At 39.0% G+C, this 13,597-nt stretch overlaps 1 protein-coding gene across 2 annotated transcripts in view; it reads left to right on the top strand.

Moving 5' to 3' along the window:
- LOC121294732 (OTU domain-containing protein 7A-like) overlaps positions 1-13,030 on the top strand; it is a 119,902-nt gene extending 106,872 nt beyond the window's left edge. For both annotated transcript variants that reach the window (XM_041218777.1, XM_041218778.1), the window contains 3 exons: positions 5,052-5,166; positions 6,869-6,953; positions 7,498-13,030. In XM_041218777.1, the coding sequence (XP_041074711.1) occupies positions 5,052-5,166; positions 6,869-6,953; positions 7,498-8,943 (1,646 nt within the window). In that variant the 3' untranslated portion in view covers positions 8,944-13,030. The remainder of the gene's footprint in view (positions 1-5,051; positions 5,167-6,868; positions 6,954-7,497) is intronic.
- The last annotated feature ends 567 nt before the right edge of the window (positions 13,031-13,597 follow it).

Genomic DNA, 13,597 nt, shown 5'->3' with positions numbered 1-13,597 from the left:
AATTGTTTTAGTGTTTCCCGTGTTTTAGATCCTACTATTTCTTCTGGTAGGCTATTTAATGTATTATAAAATTACAGTAGATAATAATAATATTTTTATTTTTATATAGGACCTTTCATAGTGGACCACCATCACAAAGCGCTTTACAGACGTAGGCTGTGAACTGTGCATTATGTGCAGAGTCACTTATAATAGGACATTGATTTAACATCTCATCCACAGGATTAACGCTTATTAACAACCTCTCAGTAAAACATTGTCATTAACCAAAAGTGAAAAGCCCCCATTTTCAAGTGTATTGATATGGAACAATGATATATACTGTAGTTGTACAAATATGGCACTGAAATACATGCATTTTAAATGTTAGTGTTAAAACGTTACACGAGAAACATGAAATACCCAAACATAAAACTGTTTACTTCACGCGTGTGTAAAAAAGGAGCAGGTTTAAATAGTACTACACAATGGCATATACTGAGCATCAACAGACACTTATCACTATTATAACATTTATTTTCGAAAAAAAATAAGGTAACAAATGATGGACAGTGACAACTTATTATTTATTTTTTTTATTCACTTGAGCATTCGTCCTTGACCATGACATGCTTGAGTGACTATGACTGAAGCATATGCACTTAATCACCTAATTAGTGAGACAGTTGATTGGACACTGGATATGGAGTGATTTCAGCTATTGAATTGCAAGACTGAATAAAAGCAATAAAGTCACAGAAAAACACCAAGATGCCACATCTGTCAAGAGAGCAGCGTCTTTGTGCAATCGGCATGTTGGAGGCTGGACTAGGGCAGCGTACTGTGGCTCGCCGTCGTGGGTACTCACAGGCAGCAATTTCAAACCTGGCGAGACGGTATAACCAGACACACTCTGTCAATGACAGGCCACGAACTGGGAGCCCAAGAGTCACAAGACCTGCCGAAGAGATCAACAGATCATTTTGCAGCATCTTCATGATGTAAATAGTTAATCAGCACAATATAAAGTCACTGCACCTGCTGTAAAACAGAGTTTGTCATTTTTCGATTACATCTGGTGAATTTTATCCAAATAAGTGGCAAGTTTCTTTTGCTGCTCAAATATAAGTGATACGTTTCTTTTGATGCTCAATATACTACAAATTGTCCTTACAACATAAAAAATGTGTTGTGCTTACAATCAATTCTAAAATAATTGTACAACATTGTCTGGTTTTTACAATGTACAACCTCCCGCTGTAAATCTCAACTTTACATGCAGCTTCTTAGCCAGTTTCAAAGCCACAATTCTGCCTCAGTCCACCAGAAATATGCAGTTGTGAAGTCAATGTGTTATAAAAGCGGGATTGGTTCCTGGGAAAATGTTAATAACCGAAAGTTGTCTTTGTCAGGGTTGCCAATAACCAGCATCCACTGTACTTCCTAACTTCTATTGTAAATGTACTTTTACTCAACTTCTACACTTGTATTGATATGTCTGTGCCAGTGCTGAGAGACTGCAATGAGAGGTAGGTTTAAGTCTACCTGCCTTGAATACTATTGGTAGCTGTCACTGAAAGTTGACATGAATGTTACCTCTTTACCTCCTTAGAGATGATGTGAAACCATTTAGAAATGTTGTCAAGCGGACAAATCAGCACCTCAGTTTCTTAATCAATTAGCTCTTTCAAGGTTAATCTGTGTATTGTGTTGCAGAATGAATAGATTTAACACATTCGTTTCACAGTACAACAAATTGAATTTCCCATGGTATCAAATAACCCAAGCTTGCTTCATTTATCAAGAGTTATTAATGCAGTAAGCACAGACAGATAGTCCAAATGCAAACCAGGTTTCCAAGGTTATGCACAAACAGTGATATATGCCAAGACAGAAGTTAGCTCCTGAATAAAATCCATTGAACATTGCTTGCAGCTTGTACCTAACTTATTGGTGCAAACAACATGCTCCTCTGGTTTGATGTTTATAATGTTAACACACACTCTCAGGAGGCACAGATGGCAGAACAGTGCCCTTCAGCCATACTCTATATGGTGCAAAAGATGATAATGCTGTCAGTCACCGGAAGGCTGTTGTTTTGTTGTGGTAAAGAAGACCTTTGCTTTGTTGCCATCTTCTGGATCTCTCTGGTATAGAGTTGCTTGAAATAGCAGTACAGATCAATAATGGTGTGGGACAACAAAACATGAACAATTGTGTTACAAGAAAGCATTCTCCCCCCCAAAAAACCAAACACATTTACAAATCAGACTGCTAATATCAAATGTTTGCACAACACATCTATTACAACGTGTCCCAATCAAACATGTATCCAATCAGGAAAAACAGTTGTGAAATGTTACTCGTGACGGAGGTTAGGTTCAGGTGTTTAAATCTTGCAACTGTGGAATGACTGCAGTTTAGAAAGGAATATAGGAAATACATTTCAGTTGTAAGAATTTAAATGTTTTGTTGTTTTTTTTTTTGAATAAATACTGCGTCATCTTTATTGTGAGTGAAGACAGGACTGCATTTGACAGGATTGTTGCTTCAGAATCAAGTCTGCCTATGTGCATCTTTCGATCTCTCCAATATTATTGATAGGGGTAAAGAATTACATGGAGAAAGCATAACAAATGTGCCCTTCAAATTCGACACTGTAGATAAACACATTCACACTCAAACTGCTCATTCCCATGTATTTATGGGAAACAGCACCTGTACAATCTCCTTTTCCTGCTTAGTCAGTCCTGGACCCTTGGATACCAAGCTATTTTCATCCCTGTCTCTAAGCTTTTCGTTTCTGTTTTAAAGTGCTAATCACTCTACTGTGCCTGGCAAGACATTGAACATGGGTGTGCTGGTGGGAGCTTCTTGTAGGTGCTGCTGTTTCCCACTAGAGGGCAGGCTTGTGTAACCCAACAGTGTATGTGAATGAAGATTGAGGGTTCTCATTTTGGCACGTTTGTGTTGAAATGTTAATATTCTTGTAAAAACACACACATTACAAAGATGGTCAAATAAAACTAGCTTAAAAAAAAAGGGCATCTGATTTTACACCCGATACCTAAAAATACCCAAGAAGAAGGAAAGAAGACATTGTTTTTTCCCCAGACACCTAAAACAGTATCACATTACTCATGATAAGTATGTCTCCCATGTGTTTTCTGCAACACAGTCTGAATATTCAAAATCAGGTCCATATTTTTTTCTGTTTTTTTTTTTTTTTTTTTAACAGTTTAAAACAAATACTGTCATGTAAAGACAGCATTTTGCTCTCTCTCTCTTAACCCAGACAATGGCCCAGACGAATTATATCAGCCTACCTGTGGAGTACCTGTACCGAAAACAAGGTCACATCTGACAGGTTGACGTGCTGGCGTTACCATAGATACCATCATTTTCAACCCTCGAGTATCAGCCACTCAATGGTTGCATTCAAAAAGACAATCTATTTAGAAAACATGTTACCTGTCTGATCTGATGCCTTTTCACGTTTCTGCAAGCACCACTGTTTACTCATGGCCCCTACAAACCATTCCCCTGTATCAACATCTTTGTTGTTTGTCAGGCAGCCGCCAAAATAACTTTTGCTGACATACGTGGTGCTTTCCATGTCTGACGGGGATGGAGCTATGTGTTGTAACTTGGTGAGGGCATGCCTTTCCTAATCACAAGGTCCTTGAGGTTCCAAAGGTCACCGTGACCTGTGCAGAAGTTGTGGTTGGGCTGTATCTTAGGAAACCCAATATGATTAAACCTTGCATGGATATTTGTACAATTAGTTATTCCACATACTGTGTGTTCTCATACATACTTTTTCATGGTACTGACATTAAGTATTATTGATATTTTATTTATTGTGTATTTATTTATGCATTTAAGACTGGAATATAAATGTGCATGGAGTACATTCACAGTAAACTGGTTATTCTAAACTATATTGAAAAACTTGCACGCAGCAATGGCAACTATTGCACTGTAGTACAGTTACCAGGCGCACCTCTTAAATTGGATTGTGAAACCTGCATAGCTGCTGCCTGTCTATCTGACAATAAAACTAGGAGGACATACATGTAAGAAGCTGTTTTGAGTGACAGAGAAGGGAAACATGTCTCCTAACTGCTTAGTGAAATATTGCACGTGTGTTTATTTGGTGTAAAAAATGCACATACATTTCAGCTTGCAACAGTATGCTCTTGTACCATTGCAGATAAGCAGGCAGTTGCAGAAAGACTCTGAAAGCCAGGTTATAACTGGTTTAGAAGAGCAGTTTACTAATCCAGTTGAGATACAGAGAGTGATCACCTAATCCATTAAGATAAGGAATTATAAAAACATTTAGAAATCATTCATGAAATATAGTTTGTGCTGTAGAATATACAGCTTGTATATGCAAATCAGATGATGGGCAGATCCCTAGAGCCAGACTGTCACGCCAGCCATATACATTTACATATGTACCGATCTGGGGGCGTGATGTGGAATGTTGTCAGGGCACACAAGGTATGTTTACACAGATACAAAAAAAAGATTAAAAAAAAATGTGTCCTGCAAGTCAACTCTTGTTTTGATGATACCCTGTCTTAAAGCTGCAGTTTAACTAAAGGATTTACACTAAAACGTGGTTTCAGTCTAGCCTGTACACCCAGAAACCAGACGTCATTGTCTTATCAGTAGTTTTAGTTGGAGGTGCAAAAGCTTTGACACTTTCTGGCTGCTCTGTCACTATGTGCAGCAAAATAGATTTTTTTATTCCCCCTCCTTTGTTTACATTTTTGGCAGTTTCAAAATGGCCTTGTGAAGTAACAGCCATCATAAAATATTATCAAATATTTAAAACCGTGTACGACAGTATTTACATTTCCAACAGGCACCCACTGAAGCAAGAGCAAAGAGTTTGTGTGTGTAAGCCTGGTAAGATATCCAAAACGTACTGCATATGGTCCCACTAATCCAGGAACTGTCAGGCCTTCCTATGATGAACAGTCGAGAGGAAATCCTTTAAACTAGTGCCACTGTCTCTTCGGTCTTCCAGAATCTTATAATAAATCCTCTGTTCTTCTCTGTAGCGGTCATTCCTCTGACTGACTCTGAACACAAGCTGCTGCCTCTGCACTTTGCTGTTGATCCTGGGAAGGACTGGGAGTGGGGGAAGGATGACAATGACAATACCAAACTGGCCAAGTAAGTCATCCAGCTGGAAATGGTAGACACAAGATTCAAAATCCTGCTTTTCAGTGGCAAAAGTTGGCCAGTGCTTGACAAGCCATATAACAAACTTTTTTTCAAAAATGCAAAAGGTCAGTGAAAGATCGCTTCTCTCAAAATGGCAATGTAGGAAAGAAGTCTCATATCAGTAAACCAGTTTTAGGTAAGCCCTTACATAACATATGCTAGGTGGTAACTTACCTGTAGCTCAGGTGTTCATTTAATACAGAAATAAAATAATTTCAATCATATCCAGACTGCTAGTCATACCTGTTTTATCTTTAATATCATATTCAATTTTGAAATCTGTTACACAACATTTGAATGAGAAAGTAGCATGCAACTAAAAAGTTTCTAGCATAATGACTGACCTCCAGACCCCAAGCTGCTAAATTTGCTGTGAAACTTTAACCATTAATCCAGGGAACCCATTAAAAAGGTAGCAACCCTAATCACACAAACGGCTTACTTCACAATCTACTGCCCCTAAGAAAGCCTTTGTTGTGTCACAAATAGCTTGGAATCCTGCATAAGTGGCAGCAGACAGGCCAAGTATTTTCTCAAGACAAAAGGAGTATACATGGTCTCTTTTACAGAATTTGCTCTTCATTAATTTTGATAGAAGTAGAGAAATACTAATCAAGCATTTGCTTAGAACAGGCATAATTAGTCTGCTGTGAATTTAAATGAGGACAGATCCCCGAGACACTTGGGTACCTCCAAGCTACTTTCTCATAAGTAGACTTGTCGGTTTCTAAATACATTATGGCATTACGTTTATTCATGAGGTTTTGCTCTTGAGGATGCCTGGACCCAATGATTCAGTATTGTAATGAAGCTGACATGACATGTTCCATTTAAATAATGAAATCAATAGTGATACAAGATTAAGCCATGTTTACTCATGTTGGGATTGAATAAGTACTCTGTATATACAGGGCTGCACACAAAAAAAATCTAATCAAATTGGCTGATTCCTTTTTATCGGTTGGGTTTTTTGGAAGATATTGCAATAGAAATAATGTATGCCCCACTGTACATAAGGCTGTAATTCTTTTGTTAGTTCCGTTCATTTTTTCATTGTTACAGCCATGTGTACAGTATGTTGGGTTGTATGTGTTATACATGTAGTATGTTGATGAATTTCTCTGGTAATAAATGTGTATTTCCTTTGATGCAGCATTTTGTTGACTGTATACACATCCAGATGAAATCATAATACCTTAATCTAAGCCTCATTTGATCTGATAATTTTGCCGGTTGATTTGCACAGCTGTTCAAAAAGCGTGGTCGGCAAGGATGTTTTTTTTTATTTATTAAACTACTGACTCATCCTATCCTACAAGACTTTTCACATTGAAAGAATCTCAGAAGGTTGAGGTGTTAATGTCCATATTGGAGTACAGTCTTTGCTGTAGACTTGTCTCTCCAGATCCTTTGCAACCTAATAATGTCAAAACGGTGCTATTCTAGCCTTACAAAATATCCACAGCATTTACTTGTGTTATTCTTAGGGAGTCAATAGCATACATGCACAGTAAACCTCTTTGATTTTACGCTGTCGCGACTAATGCAGACAGAGGCTGAGCTTTAGGGCTAAAAAGAGATGCTTGGAGATTCATTTGAAAAATGTTAGTGGTTGTTAATTGAAATTTCTCTTCTTCTCCTCCACCTGTAGTCTTATCCTGTCTTTGGAAGCAAAGCTTAACCTGCTACACAACTACATGAATGTAACATGGATCCGCATTCCATCTGAAACAAGGGTATGTATCTTGTTTTATTTCTCAGATCTGTTGCTTGAAAGGATTGAGGGGTAGTATATAATAGAGAATATCTGCTTACCCAATATTGCGTTTTAAGATTTTTCTCTAGCTCTGTCTGAACCTGTGTCTGCTTGTCTGGAGAAGTCTAATTCCCTAACATTGAACAAACTTCCTTATTCCCTTCAAAACTGCCTTTCAACTTCGATGGTCCCATCTGCTCAGCTTCTATATCAGAGGTGATTGGGCCAGCTGAGTTGAAAGGTCACATGGTTTCGAAGGACTAAGGAAGTCTTTCTAGTGCTAGGCAGTTAGAATGTTCCAGACAAGCTCAAAATCAAGCTCAAAGCCTATAAAAGACAGATTTGTAGAGCAATCATATTAACCCAATATTAGAGAGTCAGAAACACTCACGATTGCAATAATAAAAATGCAAGTGCTATTGTGAACCTTGTTATGGTGGCAAATCACCTGCTTTCTAACAATGGCAAGGTAAAACCTTCTGGGAAGAATCAGGACAAGCACTGTAATCTTATTCCCCTTTCAGGCTCCTCTGGCTCAGCCAGAGTCTCCCACAGCTTCAGCAGGTGAGGATGTCCAGTCGCTGGCTGACTCCATGGACTCAGACCGAGAATCTGTCTGCAGCAACTCCAACGTCAACAACGGCAAGCCCAGCAAAGAGAAGGAGAAGGACAAGCAGAGGAAGGAGAAAGACAAGAACCGGACCGACTCTGTAGCCAACAAACTTGGAAGTCTTAGCAAAACTCTGGGGATCAAGCTGAAGAAGAACATGGGAGGGCTGGGGGGCCTGGTTCATGGAAAAATCAACAAATCCAACTTGAGTAACAGCCGGAACGGGGAGAACGGTGAGAAGAACAAGAAGAAGGAATTAAAATCCCGCAAAGGGAGCAAAGAGGAATCCGGGCAGTCCTCCAGCACCTCCCCGTCGGAAAAGACTACCAGCCCATCCCCCACTGATAGGGCATCGGGAACGTCTCCTGTGGAGAAGCGCAACAGCTCAGCGAAACCCCCTGGTGAGAAACAGTCAGACCAATGGAAGTATAGCACCGACGTGAAGCTGAGTCTGAACATCCTCAGAGCGGCCATGCAAGGGGAACGAAAGTTCATCTTCGCAGGTCTCCTACTGACCAGCCATCGACACCAGTTCCATGAGGAGATGATTAGCTTTTACCTAACCAACGCCCAGGAACGATTCAGTGCAGAGCAGGAGCAGAAGAGGAAGGAGTCTGAAAAGAAGCCAATTGTCAGTGGGACAGCTGCTAAGAGACCAGAGCAGGAAATGTTCCAGAAAGAAAAGGCAGAAAGCTCACCGCGAGAGGGCTCCTCTCCAGTCTTGCACCAAAGCCATACTTCGCAGCTGGTTTTGAAACTGCAGGATCGGCACAGTCCCACGCCGGGTCCTTTCTCCTCACCTAGCAATGGTGCTAAGAAATCTAGGCCCATCCCAGTGTCTGCCCACTATAGCCATACCCCACCTATCCAGAGGCAAAGCGTCATTCATCTTCGCGATGTTAACTTGCAGTCCCCAAACTTCCAGGACAACACATACAAGCCCAAAGTTGGCACCCTAAAGACGTGTGCCACATACCCCCAGCAGAACCGCTCACTGTCCTCTCAGAGCTACAGCCCGGCTCGCTTGTCAGGGATCCGTACAGTGAACACGGTAGAGTCTCTGTCCTACTCCATGCCTGGGGATCACAAGTCCCACACTTACACCAACGGCTTCAATGCCAACGACGTTCGCGACTGTTTGGAATATGCAGACGGGGATTCTCCTCAGGCGTGGTTAAACCATGACAGAACCAAAGGTCGCAGCACAGTGGGCCCACCCTACTTGATCCATCAAAACCGGTGCAAGAAGGAGAACTGTTCCTTTTACGGTCGCTCCGAGACTGACAACTTCTGTTCGTACTGCTACAAAGAGGAGACAAAACATAGAGAAAGGGAAGGCAAGAACCACAGGCTTGGATAGTCCATAATGCCACACCAGCCCACGTTATCCGCTGGCTGAAGCAGCTTCAACAGGAGTCCTCTTTTGTCCTGAAGCACTGAAGGATAGAATCGTCTCCTCAGCACTTTGTGAATAATCTACAGTAGATCATAACAAATGTCCTACTCTATTAAAAGAATAGTTTTTTTTTTTTTTTCCTTGTTACTTCTCTCAATATCAAGGAACACTGTCACTTGATATTATACTTTGTGGAGCTGAGAATTCCATTTACAGATTTGGCCAGGGATTTTTATTTTTCCAAAATATAGTTTAGGAGATACGCTTTAGTTCAAAAAATCAAAAAAGGTAACCCACACTATACCTCTTGTTGCTCTTAATTGCCGACAACTTATTTGGCATAAACATAAATAACAGAGAAAAACACATTATGTTGCACATAAAAGATAAGAAATACCTGGGTAAAGCAAAGATCAGGGACGACATGCAAGGAGATAAAAAAAAAAAAAAGATCAGTAGAAATCACCACATTTAACTTTAAAACCAAATTATCAGCGTAAGGAGGATGTGTACAAGTGACGCATTAGAAATTAAATTTAAACTCCTTTTTATAATGCCACCATAAGGCTTATCCCTATGATTCTGTACAGGTTAAGAAAAGAAAAAAGCCATAGAAACTCAGTTTGGTTTAAGCAATACAGCAGACTGCAGACCTAAGCAATGTCTGCAACCCGACAAGATGTCTGGCAGCCGAAATTTAAAAATTTTAAAAATAAAGTCAACACAGGTTTTGAAATACAATATTTAAACCGCTTGCTATATCCTACTACTTTACATTGCTCAGCGACAATTCTAAATAAAAATACTTGTTTTAAGTGTTCTTTTTTCCTCTCATTGCTACGCTTGTGTTAGCTATAAAAAGCATTTGCTGCTAACATGCACAAATACCTGTAGAACACACATGTGCCAAAAACTATTTAAAAAATGGATTTTGCCCATTTGAAAAGTATAGATTTGTAGTTGTTCTCAGGTATAGTATAATGAAATAGAATGCTCCCCAGAGCGTTTTGCTTGCTGATTTCAGTTCTATATTAAAGGAAACAGTGTTCATGACACATGCACACGCAAAGACACACAGAAGTGCAGCTTGGTGATCAAAACAACCAACTAGAAAATACTGATGAGAAATAACAACCTACATTAAAAGCATCATCCAAGTTAGGCTACACTGAAAATATGTATTTAATGTTATAAAATTATACAGGCTTCAGTGGACATCGTAGGTGTGCCCAGTTTCTTTGATTAGCTTGTAAAGTTTAATGCACTGCCCGTCCGTATTAAAAGTCCTACAGCCACGGAGGTATTAGAATAATACGACTATAGCTTAATAAAGGTAACAGATAAGACTACCACAGTGATCTTCACACCCGAACAAAGGCTGGTTCATACTTCAGTCTTGCAACTAGATGTTGGTGCAGTGCAACCAGCTACAATTCAACCATGGTGATCACTGTCTCTCGGGCGAGCAGAGACAGGTCACATGATTAGTGAGACGAGTAATCTCCCTTAGCTACGGTTGCGTGATCATGGTATGAACTAGCCTGAATTGGATGAATCTTGGAGGTTTTGGTGTTATAAATTGAGCAATAGTAATAGCTGCAATTGCTTGCTTAAATATTTTTCCCAATGGAACTCAATGCCTGAATTCTGTCAAAACTGACATGCTGTACCACGCGGCGGCTGTATGACTAATGGGGAGAATTTGATCCACCTGTACTCCACAAGGATAAACCACAGCTAAATTTTATTACAGCGCATTTTTACAGCACTGAGGGAGTTGGCACCTGTTTTTAGTGGCAATTCTAAGATCTCTATGTAGGAGTTCATTTGTGCCGTATTGCACTGGATCCCAGATCCAGTACATTTTCGTCTGACAGGTGAGAACTGTACAGTTTGCAAATCATGAACCGTATGAACCAGCAAAAACCTAGCACTTGTTGCATCTGTTCGTCAGATTAGCCACTGGTATTGTTCAAACGTGCAGATTTTGTTGACCTGCAGCTACCAACACCAACAATAAGGCTGATACAATCCAGGAGGATCCAGTGTTGTAAAATGGTGATCAAATGGCCTCTGAATAGCGGGCAGGCAGGTGCTCCGGTCAAACTCTGGTCCATGCGTTAAAGATGCTTCAGGTGATGCTGTATAGCAAACCAACTCAGAAGTTTTGCTACAGTCTAATTTACAACAGACATCAGAATATACTGATGATTTTTCAGTCACACAGCAAAGTTTATTCCACTATTTAGCATAGTAGCGCACAGGTACAGTTTATTGAAGTGTTCCAAGTTGATACATTGTGTTTGGCTGCACTTAAATGTATTGGTATGCAAAATGCTATAGTGTAATGTACTGCTCTGAATGTTCTCCCTGACCATGACTGTAACAGTTTTTTCAGCTCAAATTCTATTTGTACTCATTCTGCAGTTATCTTCCTCTTTGTATGTAAGTTTCATGGCCTCTCACCATTAGAAATGTAGAATATTGTTTTATATTAATTTGAGAACTGTACACTACTTTAAATTATTCATTTGCACATTAGATGCTGATGTAAATAATGAAAAAAAGAATAGTTTATTGTTTAAACAAAACAGAGAGGTGTTTGTGTGTTCTGTTTGTGGACTAGAGAATGTGATGTGTTGGGAATTTACAAGCCAAGGTTAAATTGTAATATAGAAATTATTTTTATATTATTTTCACAAAATACCGCAAAGCAATATTTTGTGCTTTTTATTATGGACACAGTTGTCACTTTGGTAGGTTGTTTTACTGCAGAACTGTTAGAAGAAAATAATATTAAGAAAAATAAGAGCTTTGTAAAGAAGTGTTTTAGGTTATGAATATTTAGCTTTTGGTAGATTGAGACGTGTAATAATTAATATACATGAGGTTGCTTTATTTTTATTGTTTATTCTCTATGTATTACTTTATACTTTAACAAGCTGTCATTATATACATACAGGGATGGGCATGAATTTTTTTTTTATTTATTTATTTTTAAACACCTTATTATATGCAGCTATTAAAACTGGCACCAACTTGTCTGATCACATGTAAATAACCATGGGAAATGCGTATACAAAATTACTAAATGCAGACTGGCACTTTCTACTACATTTACAGTGCTACAGTGTGACTTGGTAGCTGAATACACACTACTAGCAATCCTCTATTCAAAATTTGAACAGAGTGACCAAATTCAGATCTGACAACTATGCAGGTCTTGTTTTAAATAAAAAAAAAAAAAAAATACCTCTGAACTCTTTTAAATTGATCCTAGTGTCACATACTGTGGTCTCTGGGTCTTCCACTTGTAATAATACTCACTTAGCAGGCTAGCAGTAATCAACTAGCATCATATTATTGCACTATGCTTGTGTATAAAATTAGTATGTTACTGTTTTGTTTTGCAAACAGATAACTGGTGACAAGTGACCAATGTAGTCTATTAGAAGTGCATTCTGCATTATGCTGAACCCACGAGATACAGCCCTCTGTTTAAGAGCAAAGCACTGCAACAAGACCTCTGCGCCTCTACAGAACTATTCATGTGTTATTCAATCGTACCTTTCAAAGGGTTTTGCTAAGGGGAACAGGGAGCCTAACCCTACATATTTGCTATTCATCCCCTATATTAAAAGCTAGTGTTCCCTACCAAAGACTTCAGTAGGTGAAGTGGTGCACAGGACTAACGTAAGAAATCCACTGAAAAAAAAACAAACAAAACAAAAAAAAAACAGCCATTACAACAATTGCAAATTGAAATAGGTTATAACCAGTCTTGTCAAGAACAACAACAACAACAAAAGCCTGTTGATTTACTATTATACTGCCATGTTTGTCAGACAAAACCTTACAAAAGGAGACAAAAAATAAAGAAATAAAATCTTCCCCTTGTAAAGCCTTCAGTTTGTGTTGTGGAATTTGTTTGACTCCTCAGTAAAGCCATGTGTGTAAAAGGTTAAATGAATGCAACATTTCCATCTGTACCATGGAACCAGGTCTGTCTCATCTGATCATGTTTCAGGCTGGGGCTGCACGGCATTATACAATCTGATCTACAACGGACATCACACAACAGTCAAAGATCACCTTCGAGGCGTGTTTTTGTATAACTGCCAGTTCGAAATCATTTTGCCAACCTCCTATATTTCCCTGACAGTATATTATATTCACAGCCTCCATGTTCAGCCTCCAGTTATATTTATAAGTCTTGCTGTTAACAATCAATGCCATCTACTGTACTGAGCTGCTTATTGACTACCGGATTAACTAACTCCACTCTGAGAATTTATTTGAAAAGTATGCACTAAGGACTCAAGGTTACAGTCCTAGTTCCCCCCTTAAAACGATAACCTGCAAAAGGTCTGGCAGCAGATTTACTCAATCCACACTATCTAAATAATGCAAGATAAACCTGTGTTTAAACCCCATGTTTACCATTCCCTGCTTTCACAATTCTGTTTTTAAAAGTGTTGTAGCTTAAAAAAAAAAAGGAAATCCTACCTTCCTCAAAAGTGCAGTTTTGAAAGAAGCATACAGTATGATACAAAGCATGCATTTTTATTTTAAAACAGGACATCTAGGGCTGCACTAGAACATTCTCAATTTGCTTGCC

Source organism: Polyodon spathula, chromosome 19 (genome assembly GCF_017654505.1).
Source record: "Polyodon spathula isolate WHYD16114869_AA chromosome 19, ASM1765450v1, whole genome shotgun sequence".
Taxonomy (NCBI): Eukaryota; Metazoa; Chordata; class Actinopteri; order Acipenseriformes; family Polyodontidae; genus Polyodon; species Polyodon spathula.
The sequence above is the reverse complement of the archived record's forward strand: the minus strand, read 5'-3'. Positions and strand labels throughout refer to the sequence as shown.